The 22499-nt window shown below is 23.7% G+C and overlaps 3 protein-coding genes across 6 annotated transcripts; 2 read left to right on the forward strand and 1 right to left on the reverse strand.

Annotated features, from left to right (window-relative positions):
• The first annotated feature begins 253 nt into the window (after positions 1 to 253).
• On the forward strand, positions 254 to 5139 carry LOC122853050 (histone-lysine N-methyltransferase E(z)). 4 transcript variants are annotated; one of them, XR_006373884.1, is made up of 10 exons: positions 254 to 532; positions 854 to 1167; positions 1251 to 1514; positions 1595 to 1811; positions 1944 to 1967; positions 2135 to 2235; positions 2312 to 2486; positions 2567 to 3599; positions 3696 to 4888; positions 4980 to 5139. XR_006373884.1 is itself a non-coding variant. In XM_044153272.1 (9 exons), the coding sequence occupies exons 1-9, from the start codon at positions 397 to 399 to the stop codon at positions 3754 to 3756; spliced, it is 2325 nt and encodes a 774-aa protein (XP_044009207.1). In that variant the 5' UTR covers positions 254 to 396; the 3' UTR covers positions 3757 to 5139. The 4 variants fall into 4 exon arrangements, 2 of the variants coding, with proteins under 2 accessions (XP_044009207.1, XP_044009208.1); XR_006373885.1 differs by having other exon boundaries at positions 3696 to 4751; positions 4820 to 5139; XM_044153272.1 differs by having other exon boundaries at positions 3696 to 5139.
• Positions 5040 to 22463, forward strand: LOC122851073 (adenylate cyclase type 2). The gene is made up of 18 exons (XM_044150123.1): positions 5040 to 5089; positions 7785 to 7998; positions 8876 to 9205; positions 9383 to 9577; positions 10791 to 10897; positions 11031 to 11142; positions 18526 to 18653; positions 19304 to 19462; positions 19643 to 19775; positions 19847 to 20014; positions 20084 to 20142; positions 20225 to 20398; positions 20473 to 20713; positions 20793 to 20953; positions 21031 to 21268; positions 21342 to 21596; positions 21676 to 21793; positions 21858 to 22463. The coding sequence occupies exons 1-18, from the start codon at positions 5040 to 5042 to the stop codon at positions 22121 to 22123; spliced, it is 3108 nt and encodes a 1035-aa protein (XP_044006058.1). The 3' UTR covers positions 22124 to 22463.
• LOC122853051 lies at positions 12233 to 14235 on the reverse strand. Its single transcript, XM_044153274.1, has 3 exons — positions 14138 to 14235; positions 13620 to 13684; positions 12233 to 13532 (listed from the first exon to the last, which is right to left on the reverse strand). Exons 2-3 carry the CDS (start codon positions 13645 to 13647, stop codon positions 12457 to 12459), a joined length of 1104 nt encoding a protein of 367 aa, XP_044009209.1. The 5' UTR covers positions 13648 to 13684; positions 14138 to 14235; the 3' UTR covers positions 12233 to 12456.
• Positions 22464 to 22499: the final 36 nt, after the last annotated feature.

Genomic DNA, 22499 nt, shown 5'->3' on the forward strand with positions numbered 1-22499 from the left:
ACAGGAAAAAAAATTATCAAGCTGGAGCTAGAGTAATTACTTTTTTAACAAGTGAATGTAGTTAGATAATAAAATCCTGAGAAAATGAATTTTTTATAAAGAAAATAATTACATAGTTTTGAAGCTAGTTTTCGGGTATTCATAATTTTTGCGCCAAAAGGTGTGATAGACCATCAACGACGTGATATTAGCGTGAATAGAGAATCAACCGCCGTTGATTGGGGTTGGCCGTTGGGGTAGCCTGTCCCCGCCAACAAGCCCATCAAGATAAGTGACAAATGACAATGGCGCTTAGTACTCAGCGTCTTTTATTTTATTGACATTATTTTTGATATATTATACTACTCAATTTATGGTGATTATTAATATAAATTGTCTAATAATTAAAATACCATCATGTCAAAAAATAAAGTGACACCAGAATGGAAAAAACGAGTGAAATCAGAGTACATGAGATTACGACAAATGAAAAGATACAAACGTGCTGATGAAGTTAAAATTGCATGGAATCAGAATAGAAAATCTATGACTGGTAATTAATAATATTATATTTAATAATAAACATTATTTTATTAATTAATTTTATTTATTTTAATTTAATAACCTTAAAATTTTCATAAGAATGACAGTGTTTTTGACGTTGACAAATTGACAGCAAAAATATTAAATTGTAAACAATTAATTTAATTTGAAAAACAGCTCTACTATTTTGTCCCATGTGTTTTTTTTTGTTTAAATAATAATTTTATTATTTATTTATAATGTTTTATTGATTTAAAAGGAACAAATTTATTGCTGACAGTTGATACTGGGTTTGTTGATTGTTATTGTTATTGTTTTTTTATGAAAATAGATTTATTAACAACTGAGGAAAAAAGATGGGCTGATGGAAAAGCAATGTGGCTTGCAATGCATGAAATACCATCTCATGTATCATGCATGAAAAAAGCTGAAATATCAAGTTCTGAAAATGAAATACAAAATTGTCCAATTAAAGTTTTAAATGCTGTTACACCAATACCAACAATGTACACCTGGGCACCAATACAACAAAATTTTATGGTTGAAGATGAGACTGTATTGCACAATATTCCATACATGGGTGATGAAATATTGGATCAAGATGGTACATTTATTGAGGAATTGATTAAAAATTACGATGGAAAAGTAAGAACATTATTTGTCTTTTTTTTTCTCTAATTAAACAAGTGACAATAAATTAAAATAACAACAAATAATGTAAATTTAAGGTTCATGGTGACAGAGATTCAGGATTTATGGATGATTCAATATTTGTTGATTTAGTAAATGCATTAATGATTTCGGAAAAAGAAGAAAAAGATCGTGAATTAACAGCTAAAAAAACAAGAGATCTAACAAATAATAAAGATGACAAAGAAAAAGAAAGACGAGATCCTGACTCAAAGCCAATTGTTAAAATTGAAAAAATTGATGATATATTAGCTGGTAAAAATACACCACCTCCAAAAGTTCCATCAATGCAAATATTCAGTGTAAGTAACAATAAAATATTCAATAAAATATATCTCGTAATTTTCTATTATTATTATTTATATTAATAATTTTATTTCAGGCAATATCATGCATGTTTCCAGACAAAGGAAGACCAGAAGAACTTCGTGAAAAATATATTGAATTAACAACACGTTCTGATCCAAATGTATTACCACCAGAATGTACACCAAATATTGATGGTGTATGTGCTAAAAATGTACCAAGAGAACAAACAATGCACTCATTTCACACATTGTTTTGTCGTCGATGTTTTAAATATGATTGTTTTCTTCATCGTGAGTATTTTTGTATTTTTTTTTTTTTATCTATTAATCTACTTACTTTGATGATGCTCTAAAAAAAAAAAATACAAAAACAATAAATAATTAAATCTGATTCACAAAATTGTGATTCTTGATTTACCCCAGCTCGCAGGGAAATATTATCAGAAGGTAATCATTCTAATTGAGTGATAAATTCAGTGTTTTTTTTTTTTCTTTTTTTTAATTTTTATGTTCATCATTTAGCGGAGAGATTAATCATCGATATCAATTCTTTTCATTTTCTTTTTCTATTTAATTATTTGGTATATACAAAAATTTAATTGACCTATTTATAGGGCTTCAAGTTTGTCACCCAGGACCAAATTTACAAAAACGTAAAGGACCAGATTTAAAGCCATTTTCTGAACCTTGTGGTATTGAGTGTTACATGCATTTGGTAAGTTTATATATTTAAAAAAATAAATAATAATTATAAAATATTTTAATGTTTTGTTTTGTGTTTATTTTTTTAGGAAGGAGTTAAAGAAAAACTTGCAGCTGAGGCAGCTGATACAAAAGATGATGAAGGTGATGAAAAACGAGGACCTCGTAAAGTACGTAAACAAGCAAGTGTTGATTCTGGCAATGAGGCTAGTAGTGAAGACAGTAATGACAGTAATAAATTTAGTCAAGGTGGAAGTTGTCAAGGTAAATAAATATTTGAAAATTTAATGAAAATTACTATTAAATATTGGTAATTTAATAATAAACATTTGAATTTTATTTAGACTTCAAACAAAATGTAAATCATGACTTAAAACCAGAAGACATGGAAGAAGATGAAGAAGAAGAACAAGCACAACCACAACCAGATCATCAAAGTCCATTTACATTACTTGGTCTTGTACCACGTACTAAAACAGAAAGTGAATATTCATGGACTGGATCTGAGCAGAGTTTATTTCGTTCACTTCATAAAGCATTTCCTGGTAATCCATGTGCACTTGCACAAATAATGTTAACAAAAACATGCAAAGAAGTTTATGAATTTACACAAAAAGAATCACATGATATACCAGCAATTGAAAGTATGAAAGATTTTACACCACCACGTAAAAAGAAAAAGAAGCATCGTTTATGGTCAATGCATTGTCGTAAAATACAATTAAAAAAAGATTCTGGTGCAAATCATGTACATAATTTTGCACCATGTGATCATCCTGGACGTCCATGTGATAATTCATGTCCATGTATACAGGCACAAAATTTTTGTGAAAAATTTTGTCAATGTAGCAGTGAATGTCAAAATAGATTTCCTGGTTGTCGTTGTAAAGCACAATGTAATACAAAACAATGTCCATGTTATCTTGCTGTACGTGAATGTGATCCAGATCTTTGTCAAACATGTGGTGCTGATCAATTTCATATAACTAAAATATCATGTAAAAATGTTAGTGTACAACGTGGTTTACATAAACATTTATTAATGGCACCATCTGATGTTGCTGGTTGGGGTATATTTTTAAAAGAATCTGCTGGTAAAAATGAATTTATATCGGAATATTGTGGTGAAATTATAAGTCAAGATGAAGCTGATAGAAGAGGAAAAGTATATGATAAATATATGTGCAGTTTTCTATTTAATTTGAATAATGATTTTGTTGTTGATGCAACACGTAAAGGCAATAAAATAAGATTTGCAAATCATTCAATTAATCCAAATTGTTATGCCAAAGTCATGATGGTTAATGGAGATCACAGAATTGGTATATTTGCCAAAAGAGCAATACAACCTGGTGAAGAATTATTTTTCGATTACAGGTAAATTATATTTATATTTAACAAAAATAATGCAAATTTTATTATGTAACAAGTTATCTATTATTGATTATTTTCTTTGTCGTTTACTTGTTGCAGATATGGACCAACTGAGCAACTTAAATTCGTTGGAATTGAACGTGAAATGGAATTTTTATAAGCATGAGTAAGAAAAAAACATTGAAAAATCATCAAAATCATGTAAATATAAATAATCAATCAAATTGACTAATTTTTTTGCTTTTTTTTTCTACAAAAATGTATCGAAATTATTTATACAAAACAAAAATTGTGTGATGTTAATTCATCAAAAAAAAATTACGAATAATTTAAAAAAAAAAAAAAAAATGTTAATTCAAAATGAAATAATAATTAAGTATAATTAATTAATCATTTTTTTTTTTTTAAATTATACAAATCTATTTACCCAAAAACAAACAGAAAAAAATTAAGTGCCGTTAAATTATCAAATAGTTATTAATTTAAAAAAAATGATAATAATAATAATTGTATCTACTTGAGTCGTGTAGAGTAAAATAATAATTAATTAGTTAATTAGGCTAGTTGCTGCATGTATATACAGCATTGTTATCTTTTATTTTTACTCTAATTTTTTACTCTTTAAAATACTTAGTGTTTTTAAACGACTAAACACGAATAAATAAAAAAGAAAATATTATTTGATGAAATAAATTTTTTAACATTAGAATTTAGTTGAAAAATAAACTTTCAAAGAAAAAATAAATTACCCAGTGGTAACATTGTGTAAGCCAAGTTTTCCCTTTATATTATCATTATCTTTTTTTTTTTTTTTTCTATTTTATTTTACTGTATAGCCTTATTTTCGTACACACTCATACGTTTTGTGTAGTTGAGCTTCCACTGAAAAGCTTACACGCAGCTTCTGCCACCAGTTGCAGACATCGCGCCAACGTGAACGCGCGATTCTCTTACAATTTTATCGTAACATTGAAAATTGTATCTACTAAATTACCATCATCAATGAATAGCTATTTTAACTAGATTAAAAAAAAAACTAATTAATATTTTTTAAAGTTACCAGGAATAAAATTCTATGGAAATTTGTTTTTTTATTTTTTTGTTTATAAAAGTACTTGTTTAAGAATTTTTTTTTTGCACGTGAAAAGTGTAACTGTAAGAGTGTTTTTGTAAATTTATTTTAAATATATTTGTCATTTTATATATTTATTATTCTTTTTTAGATTTATTTCAAAAACTACGTGTGTTTAGATGAGAAAGTCGGTCAACAGACGAATAATTATTGCCTGACAGTAAAAAAAAAAAAAATTAAATTATTAATAATATTCTATTATTCTATTATAAAAAATAAATTGTTTTTTGTTTTATTGTTGTTGGAAGTAGTGCAGTTATAATAATGATGATGATGATGATGTATTACATGATTGAGAGTGAAAGAAAAATATGAGAAGAAAAGACAACAAGATAACGAGTAAATACTGTAATCAACAAAGGTAAACGGGGAAAAACACAAAACTCATGAAAGTTTGGAAATTGATCACGTCTATTTACTGAAGTCTAACAGCACCATGTATCTTCCTTCGCTTTGCGCTCATGTCATATATAAAATTAATATTCATTTTGAGCCTTCGATCAGTGTCACTAAAATAACAAACGATAAAATAATAATAAAATATCAAAAAATAAAAAAAAAGGTTGGATCGTGACCAAACAAGATTTCCAAAAGATATGAATTTCATATTATCAAAAAAATAATAATGGTTATATATATTTTTTTTGTCCTCTTTCATCGAGACGAAAATACATTTAAATAAATAAAAATTTCAAATGCTATTCAATTGATAAATAATTTTTTTATTCAATCAATAAACACACAATATTATTTTAACACTTAATATTAATTTAATAATATACTTTCTCAAGTATCATTGAACTTGAATTGCATTTAGAAACAATTGAAATTGACCTCTCCTTGATGGTCAAATAAAATTACTCGTCCAATTATTGGCAAAGCCATTTGTCATCAATTTAACTATTACTATAAATGTAAAAAAAAAAAATTCATTCATTGTTAAGTTTTATATTTTTTATATCTTTTTCAAATTAGTCATCTGAAAAAAAAATAATAATAAAAGTAAAAGTAGAATTTTGAAAAATAATAATGAAATGAAAAAAAAAAAAAAAAATTCATCAGATTAACTCAGTCGTGTGTATTGTATATAAAAAAATAATTGAAATTTTTTTTTTCTTTTTTTTAATCAATTCATTTATTTATCAACTAATTAAAGATTAAAATAGAAAAGATAAAATTATTATTATTTTTTTTTTATGATGTGAAAATAGTCATTACTGGCAATAATCCAAAAATTTGTATTTTACACTTAAATGTCTAAAACTTAAACTAAAACTTTTCCTACTTATATATATATAAATTTTTTTTTTTGCCTCAGTATATTTACTACACTGTTATAAAATTGTTATTATTATATTTGCACATATATTTCAATGATGATACCAGTGATATTTTCTCATTTTAGTAAAAACTTTTACTCACGGAAGTTATGTATTTTCCTTATTGAAAATTGAATATATACTTAATATATATATAGCTATAAAATGAAAGATTTTCCACATGAATAAAGATTGAAAATAAACACATCCAATTCAAGACACCAGATGGTAAAATGAAAAAATAAAAAAAAAAGTTTTAAAAAACCTCCTGGCGTTGCTATTTACTTTATTGTCATAATAATATTTAAAAAGTTTTTTTTTTTTATTATTTATTTTATTGTTATCATTTTATTTGATCAAAAATTTTGATAATATTTGTTTTTCATTCTTTTTATTCAATTGACTTGATGATATTTTTTTTTTTTATTTCAAAATTTTTATACTCATTTTTGTGGTTTGATTTTATTCTTGGATGTGCTTATGCTATTTTTAAATAAGTCACCAGAAGCTTTATGGTATTTTCAATAATTTCTTGAATATTTTTATTTCATTTTAATTTATATGTAAATTTTTTCTTTTTCAAATAAATTATACTATCTCAATTTATGATAAATTTTATTTTTTAAACTTTGATTAGTTGAGGAATAAATTTTTCTATTTAAATTTTTGATGATAATTTTATTTTAAGCATGAGCTTGCAGCATATTAATATGAATTAATGTCATGTGTTTAATTGCGATTTGAATTTTCGGATGAATATATATATATCAATTTTAAAATCTCTTGTGAATATAATGCACTGTGCATTTCAATAAACATGCTCCATATACCCAACAATATGTACATCTACAATTAGAACATACACAAAAAGAAGAACAAAAATTTGTCAATTCGTCTCTATTTATCTCGAAAATTCAAAATCATATTTCAATTATTTTTTTTTGTTATTTCATCGTATTGTTTATACACAAACACTAATTAATTATCAAATTCAAAAATAAAAAATACAATTGCATTAAATGCATTTTGAAAATTTAATATTATTTTCTTTATATACATATAATAAATTTTCTTTTTGATAAATTATCTAAAATGTAAATATAAACTGGATCCCTGCCAATTAACATTTTAAACTTTCTTTGTTTTTTTTTTTTATTTCATTATTTATTATTATTTTTATTATGTTATTCAACATTTATACACAGGTGTATTAATTATTTTTATTTTTACAACAAAAATATACTTTGTTAATTTTTTTTTTACATCTATTTTGTATTTTTTTTTCTTTTATGTTGCAACAAGTATTCTTTGATAACTTATTTATTCATATTTTTTTTTTTTTTTTTCTTTTGGTTGACTTGAAGACTTTGTAGTTAATAAAAAAAATTTTCATTTATTTAATAAAACATATCATTAACTTATTTTTAAAAGTTGATGTATAATTTTTTTATTTATTATTTTACATTTAATTTAAAGTCAAAATGTCTAACGATAAAATAAAAATTTCGATTAATTAAGTTAATGTATTTTTCAATGAATAACCAGGTGTGGCAAATATATTCATTACTTGATTAAATTTTATATTATTTTATATTTTACATGAATTTTAAAATATTAATTATACTGTTGATTTAATTTTTGATGCTTTTAGTTTACTACTTTTAAATTTTTTTTTATTTATCTACTTTTTTTTTTAGGGAAGGTACGTAAACATGTTATTTTATAGTTTAACAAAAGCTTTCAAGAGTTTATATTTTACTTTACAGAGTGCCCAGTTGATGTTGGTATTACTGAAGATGATGATGATGATGATGCTGGAGTAAAAGAACTTCAAGAACTTCGTGACAGATATGAGGGAAAAGTAACAGCATCACTCTACACTGGTACATTATTTGTCACAGCAATTGCTTCACTCATTGCACTTGTGGTACTATGTATACTTCACTTTAACGTAAGTGTTTTATTTATAAAAATAGAATTTATATTCATCATGAAAAATATATCAAATACAAAATCAATTAACAATACCAAATAATTTATGTTATTCAACATGACGATAATAATTCTAATATTCACTTTGTGTTTCATCACGTTTTCGTCTTGAACTTTGCAACAAGTTTTAAGTGCCTCAAGCATTTTGTAAGTTTGGATTTACTTGATAAATCCATTTCTTGAGTTTATAAAACAACTTGAAATTTATTTAACAAAATTATTAATTTTTAATGAAAAAAAAAAAGGAAAAATGCTTCTTTTTCAAACCAGTGAAAAATTTAATTATTCGATAAACTAAATTAAATATCTGGATTGAATTTTCTCGTGTGTCAGTATGTCCATGAACTCTTTTGATATTTTCTAGATATTACATATTTTATCCAACTCAATCATCAATATCTGTTGATCAAATTTTCTCCCCAAGGTTCTCGAGAGACACAATGACTTTGAAATATATCAATACATACAAATAATAATAGTAATAATAATCGTCAATTGTAAAGCATGAAATCAAAGGACTCTGAAATGTCTTTGACGATTTTCTAGATCCAGTTACAGTTATTAGATAACATCTTTTCAAATAAAAACTTTAATAATAAATTTCCATTGAAATATATATACAAAAAAAAAAACATTAAAACTAAAATATTGTAAATCTACATTTTCTAATCTTTTTTCTTTCTTATAAAAATAAAAAAATATAATTTATAAACACCTCCATCAATCAATCAAAAAATAATTTAAAAAACCAAAAAAAAAAAAAAAATCCAATCATGTTTAAATAAAAATTTGAATGATTAATTTTATGTATTTTGTTGTTTTTTTTTCTGTTAAAGAATTTAACGGATATTATTTTTGAAGCATCATTACTTGGAATAATGATAATATCATCAATTACTTTATTAATAATATCACAATTTCCTTCAACTTTAACATCAACACGTGCACGTATTATTGTTGGATTAACATCATCAATAATAATTGGTACAACAATATTAATACAAGGTGGTCCATTGCCAATATTCACTTGTGTTCTTACAACAATTGCAATTTTACCTAAAATCAGAAAACAACGACCCAGTGTGGTTGGCATCATAATTGCGGTACTCCACATAATTCGTATTCTCATATATTATGCTATGGGTTCCGACATTGAATTTCATCAGGTAAATACATTATAATTTTACATCAAAAGCCAAAAGCCAAATAATAATAATAAACCTTTGACAATTTACATTTAATCATAATAAAAAAGTAATGGAAAAAATCATAATATTGTTTACGTGAAATGTAATATTAAAATTTTATAGAAATTTATGTTTTTAATAATTATTTTCATTTAGATTATCAGTGATGCAGTTCTTTTATTATCAGCAATATTGGCTGGTATTTATTATAGAAATTTAACATCACGTGCACATGGAAAAACATTTACTGGTACAAAAACAGTTATCGAATCAAGAATCAAACTTGAATGTGAACGTGAACAACAAGAACAACTGTTGCTCAGTGTAATACCAGCATACATTGCAGCAGAGGTATGCAATCAATATTTTTATTTCAATTATAAAAATTAATTACAATTGTTTTATCATTATTTTATCTCTGAGTATGTTCAAAGGAGTATTTACAAAGAAGTGAATTTCATTTTACTGAATTTTTTTTTCTTGAGAATAAAAATGAAAAAATAAAAATTTTAAAAAGATTCCTGTACGTTGAATTTAATATTCATGCATGAAAATTTTTACTATTCAAGTAGATTTACCTTTATATAATATTTAAAATTTTGTATGGACCATCTGGCATGCTTCTAAAGCAAATCCAAGCTTTATACAGAAATAAAAAATTTTTAATCCCTTTAGTAAATTCTCAAAGAACTTGGCTTTGTTGTTATTAATTTTATATAAATAATTAATTTATTTGAAATTTATTTTTCATTTAATTATAATTTTCAAAATTGCTTTTTTTATATTTCTACTGTCGAGAATAATTGATTAAAAAAAGACTATTAAAGAGTGAGAAATTTTAACAAAGATTAAAAATAATGTTCCAGGGATTTTCGTAATTACTTTTAGGTATTTATTTATTTTTTATTTTTCACTGACTTGGCATGTGTTTAGATTTAAAAAATATAAAATATTATTTCACGTTTTTTTTTTTTTAAATAAAAGATAAAATAAATTTAATAAATAACATGTAATTTTTAATTTTAATAATTGGTTTTTTTAATTTTTTAAATAATGAAATTTCAATTACTTTATTTTGACAAATGTGTTAAATGTTTGACCTCGGTGAAACGAATGATGCTTTATCAAAAGCCCAGATCACGTAATGCTTGTAAAAACACCTTTTTATGATTTTTTTTTATCATACAGTATAATAGCTTTAAAAAAAAAATTAAATTTATTATTAAAATAATTTTATTATCATAGTTATAAATAATAATTTTTTTTATGATGCAATTTAAAGTAGATGTAAAAAAAAATTAAATTTCTTCTATTTTATTATCGATAAAATATATAAAAAAAAAATTTTTCTCTATGATTAATTAATTTTAAATTAAATACTTTTGTGATCATTTAATTCAAATAAATTTATTACGTGACAAAAATACGAATCTATCTCCTTTAATAGATTTTTTATTGTCAAACAACGATATATTTTAATTTATTTAACATATCGTTTTATTTTATTTATATTGAGCTTTTTTTTTTAATGATTATATTGTCAATTTATGATTTTTTATTTCAGGTAAAACGTAGCATTATGTTGAAAATGGCCAATGCCTGTCAAGAGGTGAGCAAACACAAGCAGACACGTTTTCATGAAATGTATGTTCAACGTCATAACAACGTGAGGCAAGTTAATTTATGATTGACTAAAAAAATCACGAAATATAAAATCAACAAAAGCCAAAAATTCATTTAAAATTAAATCAATGAAATACATAAAAATAATAACAAATTAATTATGTATTTTTTTTTTCTTTAGCATACTTTATGCTGATATTGTAAATTTTACTCCACTCTCGGAACAATTGTCAGCTTCGGATCTTGTTAAAACATTGAACGAGTTGTTTGGAAGATTCGATCAAATAGCACAGGTAAGAATTTAATGCAATTTATTTTTTCTTTGTCTACACAGTATAAATCAATGACAAAAATAAAGCAACTTTCTCTCATAAAAATAGTATATTTTTAATTCAATTTATTTTTTATTTTTGTCAATTTAAATTTACGATGTTAATTTTAAAAAAAACTCGTAAAAAAATTAATTTTACGTGTACAAAAAAGAATTGACATTTATATTTTTATAATGATAAGAAATATGAGATTTTATTTTAAATATAAAATATCAATAGTTATTATTATTCTTTTTTTTTTTTCCTTCTTTTTATTGAGCCACTTGATAATAAATAAAAAATAAGAACCCTCCCTTTTTTTGAGATTTAAGATTTTTTTATATTATTTTTATATTTTTGTGTGTCTCTTGATATCGTAGAATGAACAGTTGTATTTATGACCCTAAAATGCTTTCTTGAAAAAGACAGCAAAGATATATCACATCTACATTTTGTCGAAAGTGGTGTATCCAGTTTCAACGCAATATTGATTTTCAATCGACTCACTTGGTTGTCGTTGTATATACCGAGTTTTGTTTTTCACGACATACTTGTAAATTTGTTCTATTTTTTTTTATTTTATATTCAATATTTTATTATTCAACAATAAACTTTCAAATATTTATTTTATTCAAAACTCATGCTTAAGAAAAAAAACTTTAAATTGACAAAATTACATTTTGATTCTACAAAACAACTTGAATATATGAAAAATTATTTTCAGGTGATAAGTAAAATAAAAAAACAACATTTGTTTATATTATATTTTCCTTTTTTTAAATTTATATATTTGTATATTCGACATAAGTTTAAATAAAAGATAAATGTGGATGTCAAATTTTACCCCGAGGGAAACATTGATAAGTTTCATTTCCTCAAATCTTGTTATTTATATGAGAGATCACTATCGGAAAATGAAAAAAAAAAAAAAAGAAAAAATCTTGTCCTATTTTATCAAAAAACACACATTTATTTAATAACTATTTTTTTTTTTTTTTTTCTTACAATGAAAAAAGATATACTTGATAAATTTAACTTTTTTTTTATTTTTAAGACAATCATGCTTGGAAAAGAGAAAAAAAAAAAATAATCAATCAACAGTAAATCAAAATTTTTTTGTTAATAAGTAAATAGATTTTTAGATTCGACACTTGCAAGCAGTTAATCAAATCCCAACCCCTCAGAAAATAAAATTAATTAATAGCAAAGAAAAAAAAAATCAATATTAATATGACGAAAATAACAAAAAGAAAATAATTACTTTTTTGCCCAGAGTATGAAATATTTGTTGGTAAATTAAATAGCTTGATCTGGATTAATTAAATAAGCTGTGTAGTGTTCAATCTCGTACTCTTTGTAGTCTGGTGAATTACCAGTGTATCCATCCTCTTTGGACAAAGTTACTGTGTCACTTGTTAAATTGCAATGCTCAGCAAATAATGTATGTCTAACATCATACTCGTCTTGAACAATATCATCAAAATCTTTTTCGTATTTATCGATTTCATCTCCATATCCAAATGGATCATCAAGACCTTCACGCAATGTAAAAACAGTTTTAATTGTACTTATTGGAGATTCTCGATCAACTGATACTTGAATGACTTCATATTGACTTTCAAGGGCATTGAGTAAACGTTTAAATACATCATTACGATGTTTATAATAACCCAGCAATATATTTTGTTTACCTTCACAATATTTAATTGTGTAATCCAATAATTTTTGATAATGTTCATCAGGAAAATAAATATTAATTGCTGCTGGTGTAATAGTGTTATTTTGATGATAACGTAAATCATAAATATTGTAAATCAATGATAAACGATTACCACTCAATACTTTGGTAACTGAATGTTCCAATTCACCATTAAAATAAATAAATCTTAATGTTGATTTATCCATATTTTCTTCAACATTGTAATCACCAAAACATAATTCACCACCAACATATTCTGATGGTAATAATAAAATAAATGTACCCATTAATCCTTGACGATTTGTATCACGATGTGCAAGAAAAAAATCACCAGTTTTGTAGTAATTTAATTTATACTGATCAATGAATCCTTCGACATTGATTGTCTTGAGTATTGCCTTGATGTTCAAGTTGATTGAGAATGTTTTTGTGTGTTTGGATTTACGAACTTCTGTGTTTGTTACTTTTTTATCTTTTTGACCAAAATAGGCAACGTCTAAATTAGAATCCAAGTAAGCATAATCATCTGGTGTTATGTTCATGATATTCATGCTTCTGCTACCAACAGTCAATGTGATTTGTTGATTATCAGGAAGATCAAGTGTTCCACTACGAATGTTCAACAAGTGACACAAGCTTTTGATATCACAGCTGTCACTTTTTCTTCTTTTGTCTAAAAATTAAAATAGATTAACAAAGTTAATAATAATTAAGACAATGCTTGATGGATTATTGGTATAATAATTTTTAAAAATATTACTTGCGGGTTCATCATTTGATTGTGCCATTTTTGTCAACAGCCAGATGTTGTTTTATTAATTGTGGCTGAAAAAAAAAAAACAAATGACAATTGTTATTTAATACTTTTAGCCTGTCACAGTTGAATATTATTTTGGGAATATAATTTCATTAATAAAAACATTAAATAATATTTAATTTGTATTTTTTTTTTTTACATTAAAAATAAAAATAATTTAAACGTGACTAAAAAAAAAAGATATTTCTTATTGATAAAAAATAAAAATAACTAGTAATTGTAAGAATAATATTATTTATTATTTGGAAAAAATAATTACAATTATTATTGAAAGAAAATGAGATTTATAAACATTAAAAATTTATTTAACTTTGCTTGTGTGTTAACCTGAAAAATCATGATTGATTTCTACGTAATTATTTTCAACAGTTAATTAAATAAATGATTTGAATTATGTTTCATTTGAAGATTAAAATTAATTATTTATATAACGGATTTTTTTTTAATGTCATTGTACTTACGAATTTATTTTATTATGAAAAGAATCACAAAAAACTGCACAAAATCAACAACTGCGTATCACCCAAATAATACGTTTTATAAACTGTAAAACTTTTTCCCCCTTTTTTCTTTTGTGTTACGCCATATTTTTTATTTTGGTTGATTTTGGCGCGAAACATAAGAGAAAAAGAGGGCGACACTATTAATTAGTCATAATAATAATAGTAATAATAACAATAATAAACGGAAAAAATAAACAATAGAAAAATGTCTAAAAAAAAAAATATAGAAAAATCTGAAGTGATTGTTATAACAATGATGATGGTATATAAAAACTAAAAAAAATCAAATAAATAATAAGTGCACAGATACTTTTTTATTTTACATTATAAAAAACAGTATTCAATTTTGAAGTTTTTTTTTTTCTTTCTTATACATACATTTTACATTGTCGTCGTCACATTAAACAAAAATCACCTCATCAGGGTTTTAAGTAATTCTTCAATTTAATAAATATAAAAAAATACATGAAGTTTATACTTTAGATTTTTTTTTTTTTAACATTGTAAGTATGCAATCAATACACAACATACAAAAAAAAAAAAACAATGTAAATACTACTGACAAAAAAGAACAAATATATAAACGTAGTGAAATGAAAATTACAGATGCAAATGATTATGCTGAACCAAATAATCATCAATGCAATCCTTTTATTTTATATCACTGTCTTTTTTCAAATTTATTATTGTCGTCTCATCGTCATCACTACTTTTTTCAACAGATATTATATTTTTGAAAAATATTCTTTTCGAAAAAGACTTACGAAATTTTGGATTAATCAAATAAGCAGTGTAGATTTTAATTGACTGCTCTTTTTCACCCTGAGATTTTCTTTTATAATCAATTGCAGTGACTACAGTTATTTCATCATTCATCAAAACACAGTCTTCGGTAGTGAATAATTTGTGTTCAACCTCAAACTCCTCATCAACAAGATCACTAAATTTATTTTCTTCAATTATTGGATTTTTTAAATAATGATCATATTTATAAGAGTATTTTTTTAATTCATGAACTTTTGAAATACTACTTATTGAAGATTTTTTGCTAACTGCTACTTTGATAACATCATATTTAGCTCTAATATCACGAAGTAAACGATTATTAGTTGCATCATCGCATTGTTTATAATAACCCAGCAATATATTTGTTTTTTTTTCACAATATTTAATTGAGTAATCCAATAATTCTTGATAATGTAAATCAAGAAAATGAACAACAATTTTATCGGGTGCAATAACATCTTTTTGGTGATAATTAGAATCATAAATATTGTAAATTAATGATAAACGATTACCACTCAAAACTTTCGTAATTGAATATTCCAATTCACCATTATAATAAATAAATCTTAATGTTGATTTATCCATATTTTCTTCAACATTGTAATCACCAAAACATAATTCTCCACCAGTATATTCTGATGGTAATAATAAAATAAGGGTACCTATTAATCCTTGACGATTTATATCACGATGTGAAAGAAAAAAATCACCAGTTTTATAATAATTCAATTTATACTGATCAATGAATCCTTCGACTTTGATTGTCTTGAGTATTGCGTTGATATCTAAATCAATTTTAAAATCACTGGTGTGTTTGCATTTACCAATATTTATGTCATTATCATTATTATTTTTTGGACGAAAATAAGCAACGTTTAAAATACGATCCAAGTATGCATAATCATCTTGAGTCATTTTCATTGCATCCATGATCACATTATTAACTGTTAGTGAAATTTTTTTATTTTTATCAATATTGAGGCTTCCAACACGAGAGCTCAGTACATCAGAAAGACTTTTCATCTCATCATTGTCAAGCTTTCTTTTTTTATCTAAAAAGAAAAAAAAATATACAATTAATTAACAAATTAAATTATTTATACAATGTTGATCGGATATATATTTAATAGAATCATTTTGAGATATAATTACTTGTAACTTTATTTTTTTTTTGTTCCATTTTTTGTCAGCAGCCAGATGCAAGATGTTATTTTTATTGATTGTGTCTGAAAAATAAAAACAACTATTATTGTCAAAGTTACAGATTATTTTGAGAATCAATTTTCATCAATAAAGAAACATTAAATAATATCACTTATTTTTTTTTTTGTCATATAAAATCAATTAATCAATTAATTAATAATAATTATTATTATTTACAAAGTATATTGTTTAAACAACAAAATCATTGGTCAATTTGTTTAACCTCAACAAACAATTACCAACCATTCTTAAAATATCAATAACTAATATTAATTTATTAATTAAAATTATTATTCAAGTATTCTAAATTTATCATAAGCATTAATTAAATCAAATGATTAAAAAATAAAAATTATATTCTCAACTTACTTTTTTTTATGCTGTTGCTTTGGGGGTCGTTAGTCGTTACCAGCGTGAAAAGTGAATGTGAATGTGTGTTTACTTGTTGCTGCTTGTTGCTCAGCTGTGCTCGGCATTGCTCAGCATATTGTTATGTTTTTTAGCGTCAAAAAGAAAAAAAATAAAATAAATAAATAAACACCGAGAACACTAGAGACCTCTATATAATATTTTGCAAATCATATTTAAATGTACATTATGAAGATTAACAAATTATTAAATCTAAAAACTAAATTATATTAAACTTTGAATTAGGTCATATAAATTAACTTAAACAAATGCACAGAATTATAATCTGAAAATATAATATATATAAAATAAAAATAATAATTTTCAATAGAATATATTACGGAAATAATTATGAATAATATGCATTTGAAATATTTGAGGAAAATATTTATAGCAAAACCATAACATACCACTAATTTTCAAGGATCATATCTATGCCATTATTTATCCACAAAATTCCGTAAATACTATAAATTATAATAGGTGTTATTTACCAAATAATTCAAGCTTAAATATATAAAATTAGTTTTGAGTTAGCTTCAATCAAAACTAGTTAAACTATTTCATATTATCAACACTTGTGAAAATGGCAAATAACATTACATGAACAAATAAGTTTTAATTAAATATACACTTGCATAAAATTATTAAATAATTTATAAATAATTAATCAACTAAATTATTTATTTATTTATTGGATTTTTTTTTTAAATAAAATACAATAAATATTTATGATGTATATAAAGAACAATATTATATTCATAGTGATCCCATCAGATGACATTATGATAATGATGATTGAGCTTCAGGCATGACTATTACATAACTGTAAATCAGATAGAAATTGTTTTATAAAAATAAACCCCTAGGAAATTTATCATTATTCATTGTGCTTATTCAAAACTAAACACAACCCAAGGCTAAGCTAAATTAAAGTAGATATTACAATTACAAAAAGGAAAAAATAAAAAAAAAATAAAATCTGCTTTTTAAACAAAAGCTTATCTTTCGAGTATAAGAAGATACAATACAAAATTTTAATTGGATATTTTACCAATGAAAAATATGTGATTTACAAAATAAAAATATACAGTCATTATTAATTTTTTTATTTTTTATTTTTCAATAATAATAATATTATGTTTCATTTATTTATTTATCAAAAATACAGTGTACTAAATTTATTTTTTAATTATTAAACATTTGTTAGATACATAAAGACAAAAAACAAGAAATCAATAATTTGTTTCAAGTGATTTTGAGATACTTGATAATTTATAAAAATTGTTATCAAAATTTAATTAATTCAATGTAAAGGTAGTGTATAAAATTCTGTTCACTTGGAAGCTTGAGGTGAATGAGTATATGCTATCACCTGTCAATTACCTGTTTATCCTTGATATAGGCTTTCAAGCGATATCGTCTTGTACTCTGTGAGGTAAATTAATTTGAGCTCTATATATGCAAGAGACCAAAGGTATAACTTGTGCCTTTGTAGAGTCAAAAGCAATAAAATCCATAAATCAAAAATCACCAAGTCCAAAATTATCGAATGATTTCGCTAAAAATTAAATTAAAGAGATGTAAATTATCGAAAAAATAAAAAGTTAAATAAATACGATTCTGGTAGGTGTAGTGTCTATAATAAATTGTAAGTCTAATAAATAAATGAATAAATAAAAATGGTATTTATGATTAATAAAAAAATAAATAAATAATACAATGTAAAATGAATATGTAATGAAGAAAATTAAAATGAAAATGGCTTGTAATGTTCTATAAAAGAGAAAATAACTGGAAACGTGATATTCTCTTTTAGTGAGATAATAGAATTATTTATGAGTTTCAAAGTAGATAAAAAGAAATAAAAAAATAAACTCTTGTGTTACAGTAGCCACTAGCCATCGGTTATCGATAAATTTATTTAATGTTTTTTAATTTTTTTTCAGGACAATCAATGCATGAGAATTAAAATTCTTGGTGATTGTTATTACTGTGTTTCTGGACTGCCAGTATCAAGACCAAATCACGCGTATAATTGTGTCAACATGGGTCTACAAATGATTGATACAATCAGGTAATATTTAATTTCCAAATTAAACTAATTTTTTTTATTATACTTTAAATAAATAAATACAAGTATTTTTTATAATTTAATACAAGTCTATTTTTATTTATTTTTTCTTTTTTTAATCAAGTAGGAAATTTGTTTTTTTTTTTTTTTCTATTTCAACTAAATTACCTTCACAGATTAACAAAATTAAAATTACCAGCCAGATAACTTTTAGAGTTTTTTTTTTTTTTATATATTGGTTTACATTATTTAAATTTTTCGATATATATTTTTTTTTTATTCATTATAGATTAAATTGAATTACCGTATATTTTTTATAAATTTATTCGTAGCTAACAGAATTTATAGAGACAGAAAAATATTTGATGAATTTATTTCTGACATGCCACAGAAATTGTGTTGAAATTTATATTCTTTGTCAAGATTTTTATTTATTTTTTCAATTTTTCTTTTAAAGAATTACTTTTGTCGTATATTTCTAAATATATTATGTGACATTTATTTTTATTTATTTATATATTTTCTTTACAAAATGTTTTTTAAAAAATTACTATTCAATTATTTAGAATAAAAAAAAAAGTTGTTTTATGTAATTTATATAATATATTAGATTTATTTTTTAAAGGAAATATTTGAATTTATGTTTAATAAAGATTTGTTCGTGAAGCTACTGGATTTAATGTTGACATGAGAATTGGTATTCATACTGGTAATGTATTGTGTGGTGTACTTGGACTCAGAAAGTGGCAATTTGATGTTTGGAGTGATGATGTCACGCTTGCCAATCATATGGAAAGTGGTGGTTTACCTGGGTCAGTTTTTATTCCATTAATTATAAACTAAAAAAAATATTATATTGTCCATCACACCGTAGTTGTTGTTGTAGTTGAAAAAAAAAAAAAATGTTTTAAACTATATATAAATGAAAAAAGTAAAAATTAAGATTATCAAAAGTTTATAATTGTATTTTAATACTTTGATTTTTCCCTCAGGCGTGTTCATATTACTGGATCAACTTTGTCACAACTTGGTGATCGTTTTAAAGTTGAACCAGGTGATGGTGGTTCACGTGAGACTTATCTTGCTGATCACAAAATTGAAACTTATCTTATAATACCACCCAAGGTAAGATTATAATGTTAATTTAATTTTTAAATCATTATTAATCATATAAATAATAAAAATTTGTATTTTAGAAAAATTTAGAAAAAAAAGATGACAATGAAAATGGTGAAATACAAGGACCTTTACCATCAAGATCTAGACCAAGTAGTAAAATGACAAAATATGTTGAATGCTGGGGTGCTGATAAACCATTTGCAAATATTGCTGAATCAACACTTGCTAAAAATATTGGCCTAACAGTATGTTATGATTTAATTTATAAATCCATTTTACAAATACTTTTTAATATTATAAATTTTTTTTTCCAGAGCATTGCTATGATTGAGTCAAATTTATTAACAAATAATTCAAGCTGCATTGATTTCAAGTAAGAAAAATAATTTTACTAAATTAATAATATGTAAATTATAAAATAAAATGTAAATTAAATTATTTAATTTGATTATTAGACAATGGTGTGGTGTAAGTAATGAAGGAATGTCATCAACAACATACTGGTTTAAAGATAAAAATCAAGAGAGTCAATATCGTGATCAACGAGATGAGCAATATCCTTGGTACGTTGTTGCATCAAATGTACTGTATTCAACAATGTTTTGCATTCAAATAATATATTTACCAAGGTAAATGATATTTAATTATTCAAGTAAATATTAAAATACATACAAATATTAATTTAATTAATTTTTATTTACAGAAGTTTTACTGTTTATGGCTGTTTTACAGCTGGTTTATTGTCATTGATAATATTTAGTTTGATATCATGGTATGCTGATAAATCAATTGGCAAAAATAAAGATACAAATCAGCCAATTGCACTCAGTAGAGGCATAAGAGTTTCTGTTTATCTTGTAACTTCAGTACTTGCTATTGCATCTTCTCTCATTAGCACTATTGACATTGATGATAATATTGAAAAAGGAAGAACTGTTGTACCGGTAATAAATAAATAAATAAATAATTATTTTTTAAACTTAAATTATAATTTTTTAAAGACAATAAATTTATTTTTTACAGGCTTATATTTATTCAGCAGCAATTGGTCTTCTTGTTGGATGGGTTCATCTGAGAGTTGGTTTTATTCTTAAATTTTTCATAATGATTTTATCAATAATTTGTGTGCTCATTGTATTTTCACAAACACCAGCAATTGCATTATATTATGTTACAAATAATGAGTAAGTTTATTTTTATATTAATTTTTATTTTTAAAAATCGAATTAATAATTTTTTAATTTATTTTTTTTTTAAATAGATATTCAAGTATAAATTATCTTGTACAAATTGGATATGTTTTATTTATAATTGCACTTGTACTTCATGTACTTGATCGACAAATTGAATTTACATCACGAACTGATTATTTATGGAAAAATAAATTAAAAGTTGAACAAGATGAAGTTGAAACAATGCGTGGTATTAATAAAATTTTATTGGAAAATATACTTCCAGCTCATGTTGCTCATCATTTTTTATCAATACGATCAAATCAAGTAATTGTTTTTAATTTACATAATTATTATTCATATAATTATAAAATTAAATGTCATTATTTTTCTTTAACAGGATTTATATCATGAAAGATACAACAGCATTGCAGTTATGTTTGCATCAATACCAAATTATAAAGAATTTTATGATGAAACAGATATTAATAAACAAGGTCTTGAATGTCTTCGATTATTGAATGAAATTATTTGTGATTTTGATAAGCTACTACTTAAACCAAAATTTTCAGCAATTGAAAAAATTAAAACAATTGGTAGTACATATATGCTTGCTGCTGGTTTGAGTCCAGGTAAAGAGGATATTGATGACAAGGTAAATATTAAAAAATCATTTTCTTATTCAACATATCAAAATAGATATTTATTTAATTGTATTATTATATTATTAATAGGATTTAACAAAACAACAGGCACACAATGTTGTTGTTCTTGTAGAATTTGCAATTGCACTTATGACAATTTTGGATCAAATTAATAGAGAATCATTTCAAAGATTTAAATTAAGAATGGGTAATTAAATTTAATGTTTTATTTATTTATAATTATTGTTGTATTAATATTAATATTTATTTAGGATTACATCATGGTCCTGTGATAGCTGGTGTTGTTGGTGCTCAAAAACCACAATATGATATTTGGGGTAATACTGTTAATGTTGCATCAAGAATGGACAGTTGTGGTGAAATTGGAAGATTACAAGTCACTGAAGATACTGCAAATATTCTTAAAAATGCTGGCTATGAATTAATATGTCGTGGATTAACATATGTCAAAGGAAAAGGACAATTAACAACATATTTTGTCAAAACACCATTCGATGGAAAACCTGATAATTATTAATATATATATTTTCAATTTTAAATAATATACATGACATAGTTATATATTTTTTTTGTACATATTTAGGAGAAAAAAACATTAAGTATAAACAATTGACTATTAATTTTTTTTTTCAATTGTCAAATAATCAATTGACAACGAAGCCAAAAACGAAAAAAAATACCAATATTTTCAATTATAAAAATTAATAGTTAAGATATAAAATTATCAATATATTAATCTATAAATGTATTTAATTAATTATATAAACAAATATATTTTAAATGTTGTAAAATTTAAATTTAAAAAACAAAAATGGCCGTTGATATAAATAAAGTAGAAAACTTCCTCACCGACAAAAGCAACACTCTCTCTTATTTTTCTTTTTCTTTTATCA

This window comes from Aphidius gifuensis, linkage group LG3 (genome assembly GCF_014905175.1).
Source record: "Aphidius gifuensis isolate YNYX2018 linkage group LG3, ASM1490517v1, whole genome shotgun sequence".
NCBI lineage: Eukaryota > Metazoa > Arthropoda > Insecta > Hymenoptera > Braconidae > Aphidius > Aphidius gifuensis.

Coding starts and splice junctions, on each gene's coding strand:
- LOC122853050 (XM_044153272.1), top strand. CDS start 397: ATGTCAAAAAATAAAGTGACACCAGAATGGAAAAAACGAGTGAAATCA. Junction 1,812..1,943: donor ATATGATTGTTTTCTTCATC/GTGAGTATTTTT, acceptor GATTTACCCCAG/CTCGCAGGGAAATATTATCA. Junction 1,968..2,134: donor CAGGGAAATATTATCAGAAG/GTAATCATTCTA, acceptor ACCTATTTATAG/GGCTTCAAGTTTGTCACCCA.
- LOC122853051 (XM_044153274.1), bottom strand. CDS start 13,647: ATGGCACAATCAAATGATGAACCCGCAA. Junction 13,533..13,619: donor ATCAAATGATGAACCCGCAA/GTAATATTTTTA, acceptor TTTAATTTTTAG/ACAAAAGAAGAAAAAGTGAC.
- LOC122851073 (XM_044150123.1), top strand. CDS start 5,040: ATGAGAAGAAAAGACAACAAGATAACGAGTAAATACTGTAATCAACAA. Junction 19,463..19,642: donor GAAAGTGGTGGTTTACCTGG/GTCAGTTTTTAT, acceptor TTTTTCCCTCAG/GCGTGTTCATATTACTGGAT. Junction 20,399..20,472: donor CAAATAATATATTTACCAAG/GTAAATGATATT, acceptor TTTTATTTACAG/AAGTTTTACTGTTTATGGCT.